At 46.7% G+C, this 25754-nt stretch overlaps 1 protein-coding gene across 2 annotated transcripts in view; it reads left to right on the top strand.

Annotated features, from left to right (window-relative positions):
• SLC1A3 (solute carrier family 1 member 3) overlaps positions 1-25754 on the top strand; it is a 77665-nt gene that overhangs the window by 33941 nt on the left and 17970 nt on the right. For both annotated transcript variants that reach the window (XM_083154699.1, XM_083154709.1), the window contains exons 4-5: positions 18549-18753; positions 19581-19623. In XM_083154699.1, the coding sequence (XP_083010825.1) occupies positions 18549-18753; positions 19581-19623 (248 nt within the window). The remainder of the gene's footprint in view (positions 1-18548; positions 18754-19580; positions 19624-25754) is intronic.

Raw genomic sequence — 25754 nt, 5'->3', positions numbered from 1 at the left:
GCACAAATTAATATATAAACGTCATATTCAGATGCTGAACTACCATTGGTGCAGCAGGTGCAATGCACTGGGGGCCGGTAGGGCTAAGGGGCCTCTGCTGCCCCTATCACTACCTTCATGTTACCCACTGTTTTTCCCTGTCACAATTTGCCTCTCCCGACCTCTCCCAGTCAGAGTCTGCCTCCCCTGCCTCTCCCAGTCACAGTCTGCCTCCCCTTCCTCTCCCAGTCACAGTCTGCCTCCTCCTGCCTCTCCCTCTCACCCACTGCATCTCTGTGTCACAAACTGCCTCCCCCTGCCTCTGCCTCTCACCCACTGCATCTCCCTGTCACAGTCTGCCTCCCCCTGCCTCTTCCTGTCACACTCTGCCTCCCCCTGCATCTTTGTGTCACACTCTGCCTCTCACCCACTGCATCTCCCTGTCACAGTCTGCCTCCCCTGCCTCTCCCAGTCAGAGTCTGCCTCCCCTGCCTCTCCCAGTCACAGTCTGCTTCCCCCCGCAAAATTGTAGAAGCATGGCTTCATGGGGAATTGGCGTGTTCACATAAAGTACCAATAACACCATAATCCCCATAACACATTATGATTCACACCTCAAAGTCCATTACACATTATACCACACACAGTCATGTAAATGATACATTATGCCACACATCATGATGCCCCTTACACATTATGCAGAACACCTCAAAGCCCATTACACATTATACCACACACAGTAATGCACACTATGCGTTATGCCACTCATCATAATGCCCCTTACACAATATGCAGAACACCATAATGCCCATTACACATTATGCCACACACTGTAATTCCCCTTACACAATATGCCATGCACTATAATGCCCATATGACATTGACACACATTATGCTACAAATAATGCCCTGAGTACTCCTGCATATGCCCACATTTGTAGCGATGCTTATTCATAATGCCCACACCAGTTGTGAAAAGTAGTTGCTCTGCTTATACATAGTGCCCACACCAGTTGCCAACAGTAGTAGTGCTGCCCATATATAACACCCACACCAGTTGCCAACAGTAGTAGCACTGCCTATATGTAAAGCCCACACCAGTTGCCGACATTAGTAGCGCTGCCTATACACGTGCCCACACCAGTTGCCGAAAGTAGTTGCTCTGCTTATACGTAGTGCCCACACCACTTTCCGACAGTAGCACGGCTAAACCATATGCTCACACCATTTGCCGACAGTAGTAGAGTTGTCTATACACATGCCCACACCAGTTGCCGACTTTAGTAGCACTGCGTAACCATATACCCACACCAGTTGCCGACATAAGTAGCGCTGCCTATACTAGTGCCCACACCAGTTGCCGACATTAGTAGAGCTGCCTATACACGTGCCCACACCAGTTGCCGGCATTAGTAGCGCTGCCTACACACATGCTCACACCAGTTGCTGACAGTAGTAGCGCTGACTATACACGTGCCCACACCAGTTGCCGACATTAGTAGAGTTGCCTATACACATGCTCACACCAGTTGCCGACTGTAGTAGCACTGCGTAACCATATGCCCACACCAGTTGCCGACTGTAGTAGCACTGCCTATACACATGCCAATACCAGTTGCCGACATTAGTAGCACTGTGTAACCATATACTCACACCGGTTGCTGACTTAAGTAGCGCTGCCTATACACATGCTCACACCAGTTGCCGACTGTAGTAGCACTGCGTAACCATATGCCCACACCAGTTGCCGACATTAGTAGCACTGTGTAACCATATACCCACACTGGTTGCTGACTTAAGTAGCGCTGCCTATACACATGCCTACACAAGTTGCCAACATAAGTAGTGCTGCATATACATGTGCCCACACCAGTTGCCGACATTAGTAGTGCTGCCTATATATGTGCCCACACTAGTTGCCGACATTAGTAGCGCTGCCTATATATGTGCTCACACCAGTTGCCAACATTAGAAGCGCTGCCTATACACATGCCCACATCAGTTGTCGACATTAGTAGCGCTGCCTATATATATGCCCACACCAGTTGCCGACATTAGTTCACTGTGTAACCATATACCCACACCAGTTCCCGACATTAGTAGCACTGCCTATGCACGTGCCCACACCAGTTGCCGACATTAGTTGCACTGCATATACACGTGCCCGCATCAGTTGCTGACATTAATACACTCACACTTTACAATGGTGGCAGCTCATCCTCTCCTCCTGTTTCATTGTGTCTTCAGTAAGTCTTGCTCCCTTGTAGCTCCGCCCCTTCTGGTCCATGTAGCCACGCCCCTTCCGGTCCCTGTGTGCCTCCGGCGCTGCTGCCTGTCAAGAAGTATGACAGGCGCAGCAGCAGCCGACAGCAGAGGATGTACAGCAAGGAGAGCGCCTCTCCTGCCCGGCGCCTCCCTGCTTTGCATCCTCTGCTGAGCGGGTAGCGCTGGCCCTGCTCCTGCCTCTCCCTCTCCCCCACTGCATCTCCATGTCACACACTGCCGTGTTGAATATTGGGACGGAGGAAGGGGGCCCAAATTATATTTTTGCACCACGGCTCACCACCCACAAGTTCTGCCCCTGGACACATATGTGTCTGTAATGTAGTCTTCAGATGTATTTTGCACTATTATGCCACCATGAAGGCACCTTCTGCATGTTCTTCCTGACAGAGGCACACAGATCCGTGGAACACAATGTGAACCTGTTTTTAAGATTCCTGGAGAGCAGTCCATTGTCCCATACAATTACCTGCCTTACAGCAATCCCGTTCAATACCTTTTGTGGTCGCTGCGTATTACATCTCTGCTGCACAATAGTGAAATACCTTCTGTTTAGATGAGCTCAAATCTCTCCCATACAATGGTGCATTACATTTTGATTCATTGAATAAATATCTCCCAACACCGATCATTTATTACTTTCTGGGAGATAAGATCTTCCCCATGCAATAATATCTGCCTAGGGACAACAGAGGGCGAATGGCAGCTCTGTCCTTGCACAACATATGTCTTACAATGGTTTCTCTGGCAAATAATTAGTAACCTGACTATATCTCGCTCTATGACCGGATCGGGAACGTGAAATCTAGAGACTGTTCTGTGCAAAAGGGGGAGTGGTTAGCTGATGGGGCAGGACTTCCTGTGCCAAAGGTTGTGTACCTACCAATTGCAAAGTCAGTATTGAAATATGGGTGTGGCATAACACATCTACAATGTTTAGGTTGACAGTCAATAGGGTGAGAAAATATGGTCGAGAGATACACAAGGTCGAAAGACCAAAGATCGACATTGGACACAAAAGGTCGACAGGTTGAAATGGTTGATGTGAAAATGGCCAAAACGACTTTTTTTTTTTTTTTTTAGTAGTGATGGCTATTGGGCACCGATTATTCAAAATAATTGATGGGGGAGAACTAGATGGTTTTTCTCTACCGATGACAAGCATAAATAAATATAATTTTTTGGGAGGGGGTTCCCCAAGGGGCTGGGACACTAAGATAGCTCCGCCCCCGACACCTGTGAAGCCCCACCCCCATGTTTTGATTGGCCCTCAGGCCAATCAGTAAAAGAAGACGGATGTCCATCGATAGGTAAAAACATTGATGGTCATCCATTGCATTGTATTCCACTATCGATGGCCAGTTGCACTATTGCCATCGATGGCAACTATTGATGGCAATGGCAACGATGGCCATCCCTAGTTTAGACCAAATCTTGTATATTCCTTGTCGTGTGACTACCATCAGTACAGATGTGTATACTTGTGGGCTTGTTACGCCCACAATACTTTGCTCGCTAATCAGTACACGGTACTGCGAAACGTACGTATGCCCATTGTATCAGTCATCGGACGCCATATGAATTCACCGGCGTACGATCAGCTCTAAAGCACAAAATAGAGTTTGAGTATTTATATACAATGAAAAAATTTAGTATTTAATTTAAAATGTTTGAAAATGGTCTTCTGTTCTAGAATATAAATAATGCAGAGATGCGCTAAGCATTACGGTAATAAGTTCAACTATTTCATATAGAGTAGGTCTATAAAATATGCTTTTTTTGTACAGCAGACATCGGGGTTTCGGGTCAGAATGAGTATACCAAAATGTTGACATGTTTTAAATGTCAACAGTCAGAATGTCGACATGGACATTAGTTCAACATAGTCAAAAGGATGAAGTGTTCATAATGTCGACATTTAACATGTTGACATATTAACGTCGGCAGTGGATTTTGGAATTATATCTATGGTTAGGGTTGGGCTAAACTATCAAAAATATGTTATGTCGACATTCTGGTGTCAAAATGCAAAATCTCAACATGATCGTTGGTCATGTCGACATTTGTGAATGTCAAAATTTTTTCTGTGGACCTAACGTACTTGTTGATATTCTGAATGTCAATATTTTATACCACTCCCAAAAATCCTTATGCAGTCCAGTGCTTGCTTGTTATATATGGTATGATAATAATAATAATAATAATAATGTTATTTATATAGCGCTCTTCTCCCAGTAGGACTCTGAATCAAAGAACAATGACTAATCAGCTGCAAGACCCCCATGAATAGCATTAAGGGCCTGATTCGGGTTGTTTCGCTAAGCAGCGTATTTTCACTGCCTAGCATGTGCTTACACATCTCCTTGAATGCGACCGCACAAGTGAAAAATCATTCGATGGTCACCAACCATCGAATGATTTTTGTTGCCCGCTCGCAGATAAAAAGTCAGTCTGAACTGACATTTGCCTGGGCCGGAGATGGCCGAAAAAGAGGTGGGCGTTGATGTCATGTGATATAGCCACTTTTTTTTTTCCATACGTTTCACAATATAACACCAGAAGCCCCATTCATCAAACCTGTCAGAGCGCATGGGAAATTCACGACCTATGTCACCCATAGACCAGGTGGTTTTGTTGGTTCTGCGTGAAACATTTCTAAATATTCTTCGAAATCAGGAAAACCCTTAAAAAAAAGTGTTTAGAAAACACCTGTACAAATGTTTGATAGCTCTTTTTTGACTTTCGTTGTTCGGAGTTTAGGGAAAATAAGACTTCAGAGCAGGGCCGGTGCAAGGCTTCTTAGCACCCTAGGCAAAACTTCAACCTACTCTCCCCCCCCCTTTTCCTGGAGGTCCTCTGCACCCACAACAGAGTACAAGGAGAAGGGGCAGCAATGTAGGAAGTATGACTCAAGGGAAAGTATAGAGGTGAGGTCTTAGAAGTTCCACAGCCGCTGCCTGCATTAAATACTACAAGGATCCTCATAGACATCCTTGATTTTTTGATTTGCAGACTTGGTGGCGCCCCCCAGATCCCGGCGCCCTAGGCAGATGCCTAAAGCTGCCTAGTGGTAGAGCCGGCCCTGCTTCAGAGCAGAACTGGTGTCATTGTTGTAAACAACAGCCCGGTATAATAGTTGCCATTTAAAAAAATATTTATCTTTTTGTTAATTACGCATTTAAATGTTTCGGTTAACATAAAGGGGGTTATTTTGGTTCACTCTTTCTGACAAATTCCTTCTTAGATGGACAAAACCATGTGCACTGCAGGTGGGGCAGATGTTACTTGTGCAGAGAGAACTAGATTTGGGTGGGGTTTTACTTCAAAGTGAGATCTATATTGCAGTGTAAAATAAAGCAGTCAGTATTTTCCCTGCACAGAAACAAAATAACTCACCCAAATCTAATTCTCTCTGCACATGTTACATCTGCCCCCCCTGCAGTGCACATGGTTTTGTCCATCTAAGAAGGAATTTGTCAGAAAGAGTGAACCAAAATAACCCCCATAGTTCTGAAAACTGGTAACTTTGCAGGAAGTTGGTGTTGTCCACAGCCACCAATCCGATGGCTGCTTTCATCTTCTAAACTGTACAAAAAATGACGCAATTTGATTGGTCGATATGGGAAGAGATTTATTTTCTACAAAGCTAAAGTATCTGTAGAGCAATTTACTGAAATCTCTCCAATGATGGAAGTATTGGATGTAGGTATTTGTGTATGAATCAAGTTAGTGATCTCTGGTCATATCACCTGTGGCTGTCCTGAGTGCACCCATTCGCTGCGTATCTTTGGGGAAACGTGTGAGGTCAACAGATACAAAAGGTCAACGGGGTCAAAGGTCGACAAGTTCGGTGAGCCTGATTCAGACCTGATCACTGGGCTGCGAGTTTTCGGAGCCCAGCGATCAGGTAAACGCCGCCCCACACGAGGGAAATCCCGCCCATACGCACAACTGTGAAGCGGATTAAATTCATTCGAACATCAAATGAATTAAACAGCCCGCCCCATGTGCCGTGCCGCATAAGCTGAAACTTACTAAGCGCTGGGATGGCTGTGGGGCATCCAATGGGAGCCGCCTGCATTTACTGGGGGACGTCTAAAAAAAGCTGGCGTTTACGCCCCCAAACAATCAACTTGTCAATCAACTTGCATACGGCCAGTGGTGGCTAGCCATCACTGACTGTGATCACAAGGATGGCTCGCGCGTGAGCATTGTGTAACGTGCGAGTTTGCAGCCCAGTGATTGGGCCTGATTCAGGACCAATATGTTGATAGGTTCAAATGGTCGACACAAATATGGTCAATGTCAGTTTTTTTTATTATTATTGTTATTTAACATCCACATTGGGGTATATTCAATTGTAGTTCAAACTGACGTCTTTTCGGAAAGATGGCAGTTTACGACTTCAATAGGGGTTCCGACCTATTCAATAAGGTCTGTTTTTTTCTGACAGGTCAGAATGCTCCAACCTGTCGGAAACCACGTGGATTGGCAGAATAGCTGCGGAGCCGCGTGCTTTTGCCAGAAAAGCGGGCAAATCCGACAGGTTTTGGCCTCGTTTCCGGCAATCTCAATCTGACTTGAATAAATAAGTCGGATTGAGGCAGGGAGGATGGCGCCGCGTAAGCAGCAGCAGCTCACCAGGTGGCGCCCGCCATCTCTCCGCCACCTCCCCAGTCACTCACCCAGTCCCACCGTCGGCAGCAGCTCACAGTAGTTGCTTCTCCAAAATAACTTCTAATGGGGACTAAGTAAAACCTGGAACCGGAACAGACCCCCGGAATGCCAGACCGGACAGGCACTTCCCGGACAGCACCCTACAAGCTCTGGAATGGCACAGTGTGATGAATGGAGTCTGTTACAGTTCCGTTTCTTACCCATTCCCCTTCTCATGCCGTATTGCGGAAGCCGAATATTACATTGGGTAGCTATTGTCTATATTTTTAGATACGGCCTCTGGTGCTTGTTAATCTGACATTTAACTGTCCCTGCTTTGCTTAAAGCACCATCAGGCTTGAGAATTATTGTCACAATGCTCTAGTCCCCATTATGTCACCAAAGTCTACCTCTTACAATAGACAGATACACTCACATTCCTCCTATTTAGGAAGTACAGTATACGATAATATAATATATCTATTCAGCAATGGTTTCCATAGCCCCAGGAAAGCCTCCGGACTGTATCCTAAACATAAAAAGGTATCATTTGGGGACTCCATTGTTCCCGCACCGGTGATATCTCCTTACAGGAATCTGCGCTTCTCTGTGTTTTTGTGTGTGTGTTCCTGGACTTCTAATTCTTGGCCGGGGGACAGTCGCCTCTTTGTATTCCCCGATTCCAATGAGCTAACCAAAGAGAAAGAGTCTCGGGCCTGCGACTGTCAGCTGTTACTAATCACAGCTCCATGGGCCTGCGAGTCCCCTGCTCACTTCTCACTCCTGCTTGGCTTCACACGCACAAAGAGAATGAGTAACTTCCCAGTGACCCCCTACCCTCCGCAAACACATTATATGACCATTCCCGTACAGCAGGCCTGAGATGGGATCACGTGAAGAGTTAATTGGGTACCGCATAGCCTAGCAGCATGACCCCACATGGGTAAAATGCTGGTTTCAGGAAGCGCTCTGCAGACAAAAGGCGAAATGTGCTGCACTTTACAGCAACAATAGCTCTGTAACTGTCGGAATAGCTGTTATGAAATGATTAATTGCCCATCGACAAAGATGTTTTTTCATTTCTCACGCTGAGGTTTTATTCTTCAGTTGAAGCCGTTTCGTAAAATTTGAACATTTCAAATGTTAACGTTTGGCCTGAAAGGGCCTGAGAGGTCTTGTGCACCGTGCACGCCTCGCTGCGTCTGTTCCCGGTAATGTAATGTGGCAGTCTTGCTTTTAATGAAATACTTTGTGATCATTTCAGGAGGAAGCACTGGGCAGACTGGGAGCTTATACTGGCAGACCCCATTAATGCCGCTGCCGTTCTGTTGATACACAGGAATTTCATTTTTTTTTTTAAGTCTGATTTGGGCCACCATAACAAAAAACAAGCCACATTGTTGCATTTTGGGTCCCTTTTTTGGAGGTGTAGTATAGCAGCCCGACAGTCGGAATTCCAATGGCCAGTATACCGACATCAGCTGGGACTCCAACAGGGGGCGTGCACATCCAAGACCTTTATGGGCTTGGTGGCTAGCTGCGCTTGCCAAAGTTTCTATACTCCCCTCTGTGGGAGTCGTGGACTCCAACGAGGGAGAATAGCCCCTGTAAGTTTGTCGAGCATTTAACAATCGAGATTCCGATGTTGGTCTACTGACTGCCGAAATCCCGACTGTTGGGAGGTCATCCGGCACCCCCTTTGCTGGAGTACGATGCTGAAAGGGGCATCTGGGAGCAAGGCAGCACCTTTTTGGATGACCCTGGTACCTGCCCCCCTGCACTTCTGATAATGGGACGGATTCAGAGATGGACACTAAAGCCCCATACACACTAGACGAGAGAGTAAAAGATATAGCTCAGTAGGTCCCTTATGATCGATATCTTTAACTAACTTGTCTGGTGTGTACACATAATATCGTTAACGATGCATGCTTCCACATATCAATAAGGCCATCCTCCTTCGTCTTGCATGTACAGACGAGGGAGGTCCTCATTAATGACAGCCATGCTACAGGTGCAGTATGGTCCCGGCTTCCCCCTGTCCCCACCGGTGCGAGTTTTTGCACATGTGCGATTTTTAGGTAAAACAATTGCACGTTTACTGAAAATCACACATGTTTTGGCCTTTCTAAAAAAAATAAAATCACACATTCAAAATCACATCCAGATGTTTTCTCATAGAAAACATCCAAATCGCAAATTGTAAAATGATCAAAAATCTCAAAACAAATAGACCAGGACCAGCCTGGTGAGTTTAACAGAACCATGCACGGATCTGTGAGATATGTGTATGGTTATGTAAAAAAAAAGGGTTCTAAAGTAAAATTTACTAGCCCCTGGCTCAATGAGCTGTCCTGGTTCCCCAAAACGGAAGGGGGGGGGGGATAATGGGGATCCACTGTATTTAAGAAACTGGCACCGTGCCCTTGAACTGTTCCTGGTTCCAAATATAAGGGGGACAAAGAAAAGTGGTCTACTGTATTTTGGAACCAACACTGGGCTCCAACAGCCAGCGGTGTAATGCCACATCTCGGGGACTTTTTATGCAAGGTCCCCCAGCCGAACCATAATCACCCTGGCTGGTCAGCCCTAGACTGAGGTACCTGGTGAAGTTGGGACCCCCCCCCAATAAAGCCCCCCCACCGTTTCAAGGCTGAAGCCTGGGGCTGTCCCCGCCACCCCTGGGCTGTTTGTGGCGGGCTGATTATTTTGTGTAAAATTTATATTAAACAACTAACCTTGGGTTGTGCTATGGAACTATAAATCCCAGCAAGCTTCCCCTGCATGCAGGGACTTGGAGAACCACAATTCCCAGCATGCGGAGCATTAAAGGGCCTGCTGGGATTTGTACTTCCACAGCCTGACCAAGATTACAATAAAGACACACACACACACACTGTACAACTTTATTACATCCATCCATACCCCCATTCACACAATCAAACAAACATACTCACCTTACCTCACGCTCCCGCACAGGTCTGTCACCTTCTCTGGGAAAGCCAACCCCATACAGAGAGCCCAGCCAGTGTGTCTTATCCTCCGCTGCCGCTGACAGGGAATCCCTTCTGACGTCAGTCACTGGGACACCCAATCAGGGCTAAGGGCCAGGGAATATTCCCACCTGATTGGATGAGTGTGGTACGGGACTCCGACAGTCGGGATCCCGACTGCCCGGAGTCAGACAGCATGGCGAGCGCAAAAAAGCCCCTTGCGGGCTCGCTGCACTCTCCACGCTGCGGGCACAGTGACGCGCTACGCGCTACGCGAGCCACCTATTCTATTCTCCCTCTATGAGGGTCGTGGACCCCCATGAGGGAAAATAGCGGGTGGCCGTCGGGCACCCAGCTGTCGGCGTTTTAACAGTCGGGATCCCGACGTCGGGTAAACGACTGTCGGGATCCCGACGTCGGGTAAACGACTGTCGGGATCCCGACGTCGGGTAAACGACTGTCGGGATCCCGACGTCGGGTAAACGACTGTCGGGATCCCGACGTCGGGTAAACGACTGTCGGGATCCCGACGTCGGGTAAACGACTGTCGGGATCCCGACGTCGGGTAAACGACTGTCGGGATCCCGACGTCGGGTAAACGACTGTCGGGATCCCGACTGTCGGGAACCCGTCCGGCACCCGATTGGATATCGCGCGCATCTCATAGTACAGAACGGACGGTCCGGGAACGGACCGTCTATGGGCACCTATACACAGATGGAGCTAATTAGCTCACTGTTGGTAGCTCTCGAGGACTAGGGTTGGCTACCCCAGCTCTAGAAGATAGTAGACATGATCTGATTAGTTGCCCATAGGAACATCACATGTGAAGTAGAATACACATCTTAGTAAATATCCCCCCTTAAACCATTAATAAAAAAAAAAAACATTAATGCAGCAGATACAGATTTGCATCTCTTATAAAAGAGAGGTAATACATGTACACAAAAATAATATACACATGTGCAATAAATAAAGCACCTATCAGTGCCAGCAACACATTCACAATTAGCCAATCGCAAGCAATGTGCCATTAGCATCATTATTATTAGACTGAATGAAATACTATGAAAGAAAATCTTTTAAAGAAAACGAGCTCGTAATTCCACACTTGTTACTATAACAACTAATAATATTATAAGAAATATTTTATTATTCCGGCACCTCCGGCATTTTTGTAAATGAGGGGTTGGAACAAGTCTGGAATGTAGACAAAACCTTTGGAATATCATTTTTTTTTCACCTGCTTGTATCATTTAGACATTATGACTCCTCACTAATATGGGGGGTCATTCCGGTTGGCTCTGTAACCCGCGAGGATCGCAGCTTACAGAGCACCAGAGACGCCGCCTGTCCGAGCACCGCCACCAACTATTCCCCTCTTTAACATGCCAGAGGATGTCTCCGTAGCAGGGGAAATCATTCAATGGTTGATGAAAAATCTGGCAATGCCCCATAGAAGCCTATGGGCTTCTAACGCGACCCACCGCCATCCCGCACCGACGCCCCGCACCGCCCCCCCTCACCTGTGACCTCCTCCTCCCTGCACTATGATCCTCTTCCGGGTGCAGGGAGGAGGAGAGCCCAGTGCAGCAGCAGCAGCAGTGCCGGGTAAGGGAGGGAGGGGAGAGACACAGAGTCCTGATGGGACCCGCTGACTCTCACCGCAAAGGACAGCTCTTAATGCAAGAGCTGTCCTTTGCCATAATTATCACATATGCTGTAACATATGCGATAATTATGGCAAAGGACAGCTCTTGCATATGTTACAGCATATGCGATAATTATGTCGGCGAAGGGGGTGGAGCTTTACTGCGGATGTTTGAACATCCCGCCCCAGGTCTGAACTCGCAGGAATGAGAATCCATCAGAATGACCCCCATACTGTCATTTAGACATGATGGGAGTCCACCTGTCCCACCTGTCTATCATTTAGACATGATGCCTAACCTATACAGTCAGTACTTACAATAGTAAAAAAAAACTTAACTCTATATAAACTATATATGGAACAGAACCCGTACACTAAAGGATAAACATTTCTTTTAATGAAGAACATTTTACCCGGAGCCCGGCATTGTGCAAAAATTATCTAAACAAGAATTACTGCAATTAGAGTGCTTTAGGGGCTGCTTAGTTCTGGATGACTGGGCGCAAACAGATGACAAGAGACAATTAGTTATTTTTGGGCATGGTTATTTTTGGCACTACGGCCGCAGCTTGTCTAAGCCACGTACTGTATGTAATCCGTTCCTAGTGGTCATATACCGTGAATATGCAGTCATTGAGTTTATGTTGTAAGACTTTTTTTTTTTTTATGTTTACCCTTCCATGTATAAATATTTATTTTACACATTAATCACCCAACCACATGAAAGTGGCAGATCACCGCAGGCTGTTATGAAATTAACATCCAATTATTACTTCCAATTATTGTGTGCGCTCTGTAGCTGCTGTTTATTGTTGTGCTTATTTTCTTTGAGAAAAAATCGAAGACAAAAGTTGTGATGTTCTTTAGGCACGCTTAATATTTATTACCAGGAATTTATATAGCGCACACATATTCCGGAGCGCTGTACAGAGAATATTTGAACATTCACATCAATCCCTGCCCCAGTGGAGGTTACTATCTATATTCACTACAACATGTACAGATGTAGCCCCTGTCATCTTTGCTCGGTGCCCACTAGAGCCTCCCCTCTGGCGAGTGTCCTGGCGGACATGGACTACACTGAACTGGGACGTGCGTGCGTCTCACGGCAAGCGTGTCCCAATCCTTCGGCGGCGGGGCAGCGGCATCCTGCAAGTTTCCGGTTCAGGGAGACAGGCAGGGTTAGGTGGGGGGGTCAGGGCGGCGAGGGGGACCGGCGGAGGAGCTCCGTTGCCACGGGGCGCGCGAGCGTCTCGTGCGCACAAACCCCCTGGCGGGAGCTGGCGGCTGGCAATAGTTTCGCCAGCCCCCGGCAGGATGCTCCATCTGTACACACACACACACAGACATTCTCGGGTTCATTTGTTGGGAGCCAATTAGCCTACCAGTATATTTTTGGATTGTGGGAGGAAACCAGAGTGCCCAGGGGAAACCCACGCAAGCACGGAGAGAATATACAAACTGCACAGTTAGGGCCATGGTGGGAATCAAACCCATGACCTCAGTGCTGTGAGGCAGTAATGCTAACCATTACACCGTCCATACTGACCATGCTGCCATATTTGCTAGGCAAAGTTTGTAGTCTGTTAAATTATTAATCGCAGCAAATGTATATAAAACAATACTCTATATGGAGCTATGTAAATATGTCCAACGAGTTTGATTTATTTATTTATTTTACTAGTGTCTACTGTATTTCCCAGGACAATTTGTTGAGTCTTCATTTAATAATAATAATAATGGTACTCATCTTCCTAAACTCAATGAGTGATTACAAATAAGCCACGTGTGGCTGACGTGGCAAATGGGCCACTTTCAAGCGTCATGAAATCTGGCTGTGAGCAGAAGCAGGGTTGGATAAGCAGGGTTATGCTGTTCTGGATTTGGCTGGGGAGTGAGGACCTGTCTGTGTGTCATGTGACCTCCTTCTCTGCACTATCTATAGGGTGTTCAGAGTCAGTGTGGAGGAAAGAGTGCCTCTCAACTCACTGCATTGGTTCCAGTGGTATAGGTAAATGAGGGGATAAGGAATTTTGAGGGGAATGCAAAGGGGGTCTTATGGCATAAAATGGGCATATGGAGGGGTCTGATGACATTAAAGGGGCATGGGAAGGCATGATATGTCATTTATGAGGCATGTTGAGGGATCTGGCAGAACAAAAGTGGAATGTAGATACATTCTTAAGGCATATCATTTACATATGTGGTATACTTGATAGAATGCAAGATGCATGGGGGTATTATGGTATATCAGTGGCATGTCAAAGAGTGTAAAGGAATAGATGGGAATGTAAAATGAATGTACAGTTGCAAGAAAAAGCACATGAACCTTTTGGAATTACCTGGATTTCTGCATAAATTGATCATAAAATGTGTTCTGATCTACGATTTAGAATTGTTGAATTTCATAAAGCGGAGGAATGGTTCAAAATTCCTCCTGACCGTTGTGCAGGTCTGATATGCAACTATAGGAAATGATTGGTTGAGGGTATTGCTGCCAAATAAGGGTCAGCCAGTTATTAAATCCAAGGGTTCACATACTTTGACCACCCTGCACTGTGAATGTTTACATGGTGTGTTCAATAAAAACATGAGAACATATAATTGTTTGTGTGGTATTAGTTTAAGCAGATTGTGTTTGTCTATTGTTGTGACTTATGAAGATCAGAACACATTGTATGACCAAGTTATGCAGAAATCCAGGTCATTCCAAAGGGTTCACACGTTTTCTTTCAACTGTAGATGTGGTCTGGTGGCATATAAAGTATATATTAGGGATACTTGATGCATGGGGTATGGTGGCATGTCAGGGGTATGTGAAAGAATGTAAAGGAATAGATGGAACATTTGGAGGGGTCTGATGGCATGTGCACAGCTATATAGATGGATTTGGTGGCATACAAGAAGCATAAGAGGAAGTGTGATGTAATACAGTATATGAGGCATGTTCAGGGATCTGATGGCATGTAAGGTATGACTGTAGATATGGAGATGTGGTCTGGTGTCATAGAAAGGATATATGTGTGTATCCGATGGAATGCAAGATGCCTGGGTGGTATGATGGCATTTCAGAGGCAGGTGGAAGAGTGTGAGGGCATAGATATGGTCTGTGGTCATGTAAACAGCATGTAGAGGGTTGTGATGGCAAATAAGGGACATGTAGAGGAGTTAAGTGGCATAAAAGAGGCAATTGTGGTGCCATCTATAGTCATGTTTGACATGAAATGTCACAGCAGTTTTGCCTACAGTCACCTCTGTCATAATTAGAACCGAATCAGTACGCGCACATGCTATAGTGTGTGCAAGAGGTCCGTCAGTACCCAGCTTCCCTTCCATATACCCATGAAGGGAAAAAAGTTTAAAGGTATGTTGAGGTTATGTTTATTCCATTGCCCCTGCTTCTCCTGCTATTATGCAACCCCTCCATGTACAGTATAAGTAATTACCCACTGGCAGCAGACAGTTGAGCGATTGGGGCACCAGTGGTTCATTGGCACACCATTTCTTTACAGTGGCATGCCCGGAAATTTCCAGGCATACCACCAAAGGGGTTAAAGGCCTATAAGGGTCCATTAAATGAAAAACATTTCCACTTTGCAAAACTTTTGAGAGTTGCATAAGCATATACTTAGTATAGTATATATGCCTTATGAAAGGTACAGTGTATAGCTCCTCCTCACCTGGTGTTGACCGACTCTGCCACCCGTGCAGTAATGTGTCATGTCACACTGACTACAATGTGCAACAGCTCACGTGCTTGTGCACTGGCTGCATGAGCCTGGATTGCTTTCTGGCATATCCTTACTCCATTGATATTGCCAATCTCTGGGACCCAGCAGTACAGACTGTACTGTATAAGTGCCAGTGTTTATATTGCCACGCACATTGTGTAGAGCATAACAAGGTTGTGACTGACCAGGGCCGATGGAAGCGGATACTGAGAGTTAAATGAGGTAGTGAGCACTGCGGGTACTGAATGGGAATCCGACGTAGACTGCGGACTGAGGAGCAATAAACTTAATTCCGTGTCCTTCACGTGTTACGGACTTTGTATTAATGGTTTCTCTCTTTCACAGGCAGCGAGCAAAAGCTTCCATTGTTGCGAGTAGATGTATGTTCTCCTTTAATCCACGGCCAATCTCTCTCTCACATCTCTAATACCGTATTCATCTCCATGCATGGCGGTCCCCCCTCCTTCCCTTCTCCTCTGTGGCGGGCCCTGGGAAACTCGCAGCACTAATGGGTTCCACAAACAAGGACGCCTCTTTTGTTGCCACGGCAACTCTAAGTGTAGCCCGGGCGATTTGTCCTCCTGCGCTCGCTCACACACACTCGAATAGTGAAAGGGAGGACGTTAGGGACAAACAGAACCTGCAGAAAGAAAAATATCCCTCAATCCCCTCTTTCTCTTGGGCTGGCCCCTTTCTCCTTAAGCGGGTGTGAAACCTTCTCACTGAGATGATATAAAGGCACAACAAGCCCTTCTGTGGATGGCATGGGACAAAAAAAAAATCAAGTTTCACTCTACATCAGTCCTGAACAAAAGCTGGGTAAATGGAAGCAGAACAGAATGTTTTCCGGTTGAGAGTAGCTGCAAATTCCTCGCTTAAGAGTTCTCGTCTCTTGAAAGTCCCCATATGGTAAATGGGTAAATTGAACTTATTTATGCAGTTTTATAAGGTGCATACATAAAGTATACTGTTATATATATGTATATGTTAATGGACCTTCCGATTTTTAGCGTTGCGAATATTCTCTAGCCAACTGCACCCATCTCTGGACCACCATGACCGATATCCTATTACCTGCATCGGAGTCATACGCAGCTTTGTAGTAACTCCACTTGTGGCTGTTTGGGTGTAATTGGGTGGTCTCGCGGCGTTCCAAGTCATAATTTAAGTGGCAGTTGCAGAGGTTGGGATGCAGCACAGCCCAAAATTCAAATATGGGAGCCACACCAACTGCCACCCTAAAAACTGCCAATCACCATTAGCTGACCGGGACTCACTGGCAGTTGGTTCTGCTCTAATATTTGAATTTTGGACAGACAGTGCTTCAGCCCCACTGCTGCAACTGCCAATGACTGCATTGTGTTATAGGAGTGCAGGTGGTATTGTCTGTTGGGTTTGGTTCATTGGGTCGACAATGTCTAGGTCAACACCAAAAGGTCAACATGCACAAGGTCAAAACTGAGAAAAGGTTGACACAGGAAAAGGTCTACACGAGTTTGTGTTTGATGTCAACACCTAACACCCCCCTCCCCAAAAATTCATGTCAACCTTTTAATATGCCATGTCGACATTTTGACCATATGTACGTCGACCATATGGTGTGAGCCTATTGACTGCCGACCTATAGAATGTCTTTCATCCACTCAGATTCCTTGCGGGTTATTCTGTCTCGTGAGTGGTTCAGATGGTCACTTGCAGCAGGTAGAGGTTGCGCACCGGTAAATATTATAGCTAACGCCACAAGTTGATAGGTAGAGCAATTGTGTAGATGCATACAAGCGAATATACACATTTAGGAGCATATGTACTAAGCCTTGGAGGGAGATAAATTACCAACCAATCAGCTCCTGTAATTTTTCAACCACAGCCTGTAACATGGCAGTTAGGAGCTGATTGGCTGGTACTCAGTGGCATATTTATAATGGGTCCACACGGGCCCCTTTGGCCCACATTGCGCATGCTGCAGCTATTTTTCTAATACTTACCCTTGGGAGTCCAGCAGCGGCGGCAGGTCGGCCTGCCGAAATCAGCAGAAAAATGGCACAGCAGCCATTTTTCTGTTGATCAGCACATGCCCAGCGGAGTCTGAGCGCTCTAGTGCTCAGACTTCACAATGCAGCAGCAGCAGCAGCATTACGAATATCACAGTTAAAATGGCTGCCGTGCCATTTTTCTGGAGATTTGCACATGCTCAATAGGGTCTCAGGGGCAGAATTATTAAGCTTGGTGAAGTGATAAAGTGTCTGGTTTGTATCACCGGCCAATCAGTTCCTACCTGTGTAGTTACAGGCTTGGTTTGAAAAATTACAGGTAAGAGCTGATTGGCCGGTGATAAAAACCAGACACTTTATCACTTCACCGAGCTTAATAAATCTGCCCCTGAGCGCTCTAGTGCTCAGACTTTACTACACAGCACTGCTCACGACAGAAAGGAGGGGGCCCGGCCGGAGGAGGCTGCACACGGGCCACCTCCTCTCTTAAAACACCCCTACTGGTTCTTTACCGCCTTCCACTTTATCACTCTCCGAGGCTTAGTCCATCTCATCCAAATTCTTCACTTAGCATGGGAGAAATGGGGCTCATGTGTATTTTGTACCATCTTAATACATTTAGCACAGGGTTGCCTACCCTCCCGGAATGGCCGTAAGTCTCCCGAAACCCCAGAAAGGTGGGCAACCCTCACGGATTCAGGGGGATCCCCACTACGCCCCCTGATTACAGCATTTAAATGCCGCAATCCATTGGTCTCAGAGGAGGGAGCGGAGCTAAAATGCCACAATCGCGTCATTTTAGCCCCGCCCCCTCCACAGAGATCTGTGAAATAGGATATTTTACATAATGGGGCGGGTCTTAATGACATCACACTCAAGCCCCACCCCTGAACAGCTGCTGAACGTCTCCTCTCCGGGCTTTTCCCGGGGAGGAGAATCTAAAAGTCGGCAACCCTGATTTAGCATGTCTTTAGGTGCAATGGGAGACTAATATATATATCATAAGGAGGATACTTATACTTCAACAAAGCACCCTCCGGACATGTTATTCAGCCATATCTGTCCCCTCACCAGTGGAGTTCCATACACTACCAAAACCTGGAAAAGGTTGTCACATGAAAAGGTCCGAAATGGGTTTTTCATATTTTTTGGGGGGGATCAATGTGAACCACCTGAACACGTAGGCCCCCCACTCTCTGTGCTGCTATAGTTCTCTCCTGATCTACCATACGGAGTGGTAAGACTGTATGTTCTCTCACCCTAGGTATGGCCGCTTTGGACAGTAAGGCGTCAGGGAAGATGGGAATAAGAGCTGTGGTTTACTACATGACAACGACCATCATTGCTGTGTTCATCGGAATTATCATCGTCATCATCATCCACCCTGGAAAGGGCAGCAAAGAGAAGATGCACCGGGAAGGGAAGATTGAGCCGGTCACTGCTGCTGACGCTTTCATGGATTTGATAAGGTTTGCTGAGTCACCTGTTAAATGCGTCATTTCCGCAGATGCACCCAGCGATATATCATTTCTAGGTTGTTTATGCAAAACATCGATAAATTCTCGGAGAGAGGTTTAGGCGGATATTCAATCTGGTGTCACGACTGTTGGGCTGGCCTGACAGCCGTGACTCGGTCCCATTCTCGGCCAATTCAATGTCCCCCCTGCCGAGTGCCAAAAAGGTGGCATGCGTAGAGCTGCGGCCGGGAGCGCGACATATCCCGGTCATTCTCGGCAGAACGCGCCCCACTGCTTGTAAAGTCGGGCACGTTCTGCTGAGATCCCTGTTCAATGCTGTCGGGGAAGACAGCATTGAATTGGGCCCGTCACTATTTCTCCTGTCGGGAATAGCGGTGGGAGATTGAATACCCCCCAAAGTGGAGTAAAATAAAGTACCAACCAATCAGCTACTTACTGTTATTTTTCAAATACAGCCTGCATCTAGAAGCTGATTGGGTGATACTTTGGACCTGAATTACTCGGTTCCCTTCTGAATTTGCTGCAGGTTCCGATGTCTGCGCATGCGCGACTGCCTTCAGCGACTATCACAGTGCACACAGCGGTGCTAGTTGTGGGTGGGCACATATAAATTGCACATTTTCATACGCAATCATCTGAAAATTGCCCCAATTGAATGTCATGCACGGGGACCTTAAGACTCTCTAGTCCCACAGGTTAGTAATCCACCTGTTGGAGATCTGCGAGAGTGTACACTTTGTTTGCATTATGATGCCTGCCTTGAATTTGACAAGTGTTGTCATATTGTAATATTTGACGTCTTATTTTCTTTCTGACAGAAATATGTTCCCCCCGAACATGGTGGAAGCCTGCTTTAAACAGGTACAGTATTATGATGCTAAATAATTTGGTTTGTTGGACATTCTCTGTTTAGTCGACCTTTTGCCTTTCGACCTTTAAACCCTGTCGACCTTTTGACTGTTGATCTTTAGACCCTGTCGACCTATTGTGTTTTGACCTTTAAACCCTGTCAACCTTTTGACTGTCAACCTTTTGACCCTGTTCACCTTTTGACTGTCGACCATTAGTGGCCGACCATATGACTGTCTATCATGAGTCAGTCTATGATCAGTCCGGATACCGTGCATCCAGCAGAATAAAAGTATACGTTGACCTTTGTACCTAAATCTAAAAAAAAAAATCAGAACCAAATTAAGATGTATCGCTGGTCATCTGTCCTTTTTTCTCTGTTGGACACATTGACGTACAAGCCACAAGGGTTGGTTGTCAGAAGTGTCTCAGGACCAATGGACATTTCTAAGGACATCGAAACTGGTAATGAGGACTGTGCATTCCTCTAACCTGCGATGAGGTCAATCGAACACAAAGGGTGGAAATTCAAAACGGTATTTTCCCTAGATATAAAATACAAAAAGTGTGAATGAGACCAATGTGTAATAGCTTATGATCGGTCATGTGAGGCCACTAATGTATTTCTTCATGTACACAATATAGAAGACGTTAAGAAGTGTTTTACATGGTGGGTTACCACCATGGAGGTAACCACTAAAGTTGCATAGCCATGAATTAAAGGTTTTAAACATGGGACTGTAAAATATTTGCTTCGTTCCAACTGTGGTATGGACTTCCACCCGGTATTCCCCAGTCTGGCCCCAAATGCACAAGCTCAGCTCTGTTTATTGGCTACAAATTCCATGGACCTTACAGTTGGAGTCTGGAACCTTAGAGAACATAACGGAACTTGAAGATGCTTCACTGGAACATTGGGGCAGATGTATTAAGCCTGGTGAAGAGATAAACTGGAGATAAAGTGGAAGGAGATAACGCACCAGCCAATCAGATTCCAACTGTCATATTTCAAACACAGCTGATTGGCTGGTGCGTTATCTCTTCCAAGTTATCTCCACTTTATCTCCAGTTTATCTCTTCTCCAGGCTTAATACATCTGCCCCTTAAGGCCCCCATACACTATGCGATTTTGGGACGATTTCATCCGATTTTGGCACTTTGTGCCGATAATCGGGTGAAATCGGCCCAAAATCGCAGTTGTGTGACATCTGATCCGATCCGATGCGCGGTCCCGGGCGCATCGGACCGGATCAGGGAGGTCGGACGGTCAGTACATACGATCACGTCCGACCTCCCTGTATGCATATGCCTGCCACCTGACAGGCATATGCATGCAGACACTGGGGGAGCAGTGGGGCGGGCAGCGGGTCCCTGAGCGCCGGCGAGTGCTGCTGACTGACCTGGCCGGGCAGTGTACTTACACATAGCAGCAGCGGGGACGGGACGCGTAGTGGCGGCTATTATATTTTTAAAATACTTGTCAAATGACCGGCCGCTCTCTGATTGGCTGAGAGCTCTCCGGCCAATCAGAGAGCGGCCGGTCATTTGACAAGTATTTTAAAAATCTAATAGCCGCCACTACGCGTCCCGTCCCCGCTGCTGCTATGTGTAAGTACACTGCCCGGCCAGGTCAGCAGCGCTCACCGCACCCGCCCCCACCACCGCTGGCCGCCGCCGCTGCCCGCCCCCACCACCGCCGCTGCTGCCCGCCCCCACTACTCCTCACCGCCCTGCAGCTCCCCGGGTTTTTTTTTACATGGGATAAATCGCATGCGATTTATCCCATGTAAAAAATGGCACATCAAGTGCCAAATTGTATGTGAGCCTCCCGGGGAGCTGCCGGGCGGCTCGCAGGTAAATTGGGTCCGACTTGTCCCTAGGACAAGTCGGCCTAATGTATGGGGGCCTTTAGTGTCTCTTTGGAAATGGTCCAGTCCTCTCTAAAGTTCTATCCAGGTGACATTCCACAGCAACTTCACCCAAATTTACTTTCAGTCTTAAGCTTCCCACAAACCACTTGGATTTTTTGATAGTCACAAACCACTTGGATTTTCTGATTGAAGAACGGAAGCCTTGTGGAATCTTAGTTGCTCATTTGTTGGAACCTTGGCATGCATTGTACCTTGTACAGTGCCATGTTTTCCCCATATAAGCAGATTTAGTATGTTATGTATGTGGCGTTTACTAATTAATTTAATGCTGAGGGGACATGTTTTTTTTCTTCTCTTTGATCTTTGATTATCAATCGGGATGTATTTATAAATTAGCTGTAGGTTTGCCCACCCCTAGCAGGGCCATATCTATGGGTGGGCAATGAATTCTGCATCCAGGGCACATATCATGGGGGTGGCACAGTCAATGCCCCCATGGCACCTGTATATGACTTACAAAGTGACTGACATGGCACCCTGCAGCCACCTTGAGTATCTTAAGCTACATCCTGGTCCCGGCAAGGAACCCTGCCCCCTCCCCATCATGTCATGACATCACATGTGCATGGCTCAGGGCTGGCACAGTTTGATTCCTGCCATATTATGGCGTTATTCATTACAACAATGATTAACAATTGTGAAGCTTTAGACGCGTAAGGAGGAAGTGTACTTAGTAACAAAGCACATTGTGAAATATAGACATTCTCCTTAAGGGTTAGTGAAACATCCTAACATGAAGGTGTTTGTAGTTAGGGCAAGGGGTTCTGGCACATTGGGGACTGGGACATTAGTGGGTGTACATACAGATACATTAGTGGGTGTAGCCAGACACTTATTTTAAGAAAAAAATTATATTTGCAGAGGAATACAATGGACGAATGTCCCCTGATATCAAAACTGTACCCCCAGAAGCAGGAAGGTTGGAAAGTGTAATAACCCTTTTACACCAAAAATCGCGGATCCGACCCAGCATTTGGAGCACGGATCCAACACAGGTCGGATCCAGGATCTGCACCGTTTACACTGCGGTGCCTACCCGCAGTGTAGATGGAGGCGGCGCTTGGAGATGACATCATCTCCAAGCGCCAGGACCGCAATCACCCCTGCTCGGACCGCCGATCGCCGTGCTGGGGGCAAGCCCAGCACCAAGGTAATCTGCTGGGCAGCCCCCATGCACCCCCCAGCCCTCGTCCGGAGGTGAATGGATGCCGCAAAACAGGCATCCATTCACCTCCTCGCTGCCTCCGCTGCTGTCTGCAGATTACAGCCATCCAACCTGCGGACACTGCGGTCTGTAGGTTGGGCTTCCCCCATTCATGTAAACGGATGACCCGGCATACCCGTTTACACTGCCCTCTACCTAGGTCCTAGCCGTGTTCAACCCAGGTCAGGGCCTGGGTAGAAGTCCCATGTAAAGGGACACGTGTTGACCCATTTACACCGCCGCTGACCCGAGTCTAACCCGCCGCTGACCCGGGTTTTTGCAGCGGTGTAAAAGGGGTATAATTCACCTCTGACAGTGAAATGTAAATATTAGCAGCATTGTTCCCCAGTGATTGAAGCACTTTCCATTCCAGATTTTTAAAACGCGTCTAGAGCTGTAATTGTGATCTTTAACTTACAATGTTATTTTAAATTCACACTTTGGAAGAACACAGGACCACAATAAACCCATTATGAATTCCAAGATATGGGGTCGATCCGTCCCTAGCTCCTTCCTTCAGACTCCCACCATCCAAATAGATTTTACATGGAGCTTAGGGGATCATTTTCTGTAAAAACGAACTTTTGACAATAGGAAATCTCCTGTAACATAGGGAAAATAAGAATTCTATGGAGCTCGCGGTTCTCCCTAGAGTCAGACTACAACAGTAATTGGGAAGAAAAGAAGAAGGCTCTTTGCCCGGGGCACGCTTGGGTGGGAAATGATGTTTGTATTATAACTTTTGTTATGTGATTTAAAAAGTTTTGCGTGAAATGAGTTAGTTACTTATACTTTTTTGTATTTAATAATTACTTAAAGTCTGTAAAAGACTACTATTCGGGTTTGATTAACTGTGTGATTTTTACACTGCACTTTAGATTTCAAATTAAATTGACCTTAGATTTCAAATTGCTGGACCTTATTCAGTTCGCATGTCTGCGTGTGTTCGCACACGGCCGATGTTTTCTACTTGCTGGACCTTATTCAGTTCACAGGTCTGCGTGCGTTCGCACACGGCCGATGTTTTGTACTTGCTGGACCTTATTCAGTTCGCAGGTCTGCGTGCGTTCGCACACGGCCGATGTTTTGTACTTGCTGGACCTTATTCAGTTCGCAGGTCTGCGTGCGTTCGCACACGGCCGATGTTTTGTACTTGCTGGACCTTATTCAGTTCGCAGGTCTGCGTGCGTTCGCACACGGCCGATGTTTTGTACTTGCGCATGCGCATTTCTGCACATGTGCTTGCGCTTGGTGCGTGCGGTCATGACGATCAGAATGTTTGTCAGGAGCACGCACCCAACCCTGCGGCCGCTGGGCGGGGGGCGGTGGTGCTGCCCCTTAGTATATGGGAACTCCCTGGGCATTCTCATTCTAATGGGCCAGTGATACGGGTGCGGGTGGGTAGCTGGCATCACCGGATGTCAGCTGCCCACCCACTTCCTTCTGAACGTACACGCATAAGTAAGGTTTCTCAGAGCAACCTTACATATGTGTACACGTTCCACATCATTCGTTGGTCGTTGACTACTATTCATTATACCAGATGGCTTTGCCAATGTGACTTACTGATGGAACATTACTATATGTTCATAGGGCTACAATGCCAGCTGGGCAACCTAAAGCCTAAAGCCAAAGTCTCCTTCCCACCCCACAAGCATTAGATCCTACATGCCACCAGGGGCGTAACTATAGCACCGCAGCCACCGCGGGGGGGGGCGCTGTGCATGTGGGGGCGCCGGGGGCTGCGGTGCTATAGTTAACCCCCCCAATCCCCCGCAGACTTACCTATCGCGCTGGTCCCGGCGGCTCCGTTCTTCTGCTGAGGACCACCAGAAAATGGCCGCCCCCATATAGCACACAGTTCTCTGAAACTGTCTGCTGTATGGGGGCGGCCATTTTCTGGTGGTCCTCAGCAGAAGAACGGAGCCGCCGGGACCAGCGCGATAGGTAAGGCTGTGGGGGATTGAGGGGGGGTTTTCATGGGCGGCGGCGGGGCAGCGGGGCAGGGGGGGGTAGGGGTGCTTAGCGGGGCGGGGGGGGGGGGGCGCCCCCCCCCTAACGGCGGGGGGGCGCCCAAAACGTAGCTACGCCACTGCATGCCACCTGTATAACCTTTGTTACATACACATGGGCAGTATGACTGGCGAGTCCCTGACCTCCCATACACGTGTAGAAGCATTACAAGGGGAGCTACATGTGTATTAGCCTAGGGCACCTGGGAACCTTTAATAAGGACCTTTAAAAAAAAAACATACGAAGCTCCTGTAGCAGTTACATGCATTTGTTACAGAAGAACAAGATCTGACACATTGACACCTATCTTTGCTAATCTTCTAACAAGTGGCTTCAATGTCCAATATCCCAGTTACACAGTAGCAGTAATAAGTAACACTGTAAATATTCACCAGCTCATATAATCTTGGCTGAAATGTGCCTTATCCAGACCTGATGACAGAGCTGATTTTTAGTAAATGGTCAAAACCATGCTGCACTGCAGGTGGGGCAGATGTAACCTGTGCAGAGAGAGTTAGATTTGGGTGGGGTTTGTTCAATTTGAAATCTAAAGTGCAGTGTAAAAATAAAGCAGCCAGTATTTACCCTGCACAGAAACAAAATCTAACTCTCTCTGCACAGGTTACATTTGCCCCACCTTCAGCGCAACATGGTTTGGTCAGTTTACTAAAAAAAAATTAGGCCCAATTCAATATTTTTAATACATCACTATTATAGATAGAGGCCACACAAGTGTCCTCATCACACAGTTAGTCAATCACAAAGAAATGAATAATAGTCTTTTTAAGAATGTAAGTAATCATTAAATACCAAGTAAGTATAAGTAATTCGCTGATTGCATTCTATACTTATTAAATAACATTCTATAGATTGTAAGCTTGCGAGCAGGGCCCTCCTTCCTCTATGTCGCTTTGTTTCTACCCAGTTTGTTTAATCACTGTTGTTTCCAATTGTAAAGCGCATCGGAATATGCTGCTCTATATAAGAAACTGTCA

The sequence above is a fragment of the Crinia signifera genome, chromosome 1 (genome assembly GCF_055691185.1).
Source record: "Crinia signifera chromosome 1, ASM5569118v1, whole genome shotgun sequence".
NCBI lineage: Eukaryota > Metazoa > Chordata > Amphibia > Anura > Myobatrachidae > Crinia > Crinia signifera.
Note: the sequence above shows the minus strand (reverse complement) of the source record. Positions and strands in the feature narration are given on the sequence as shown.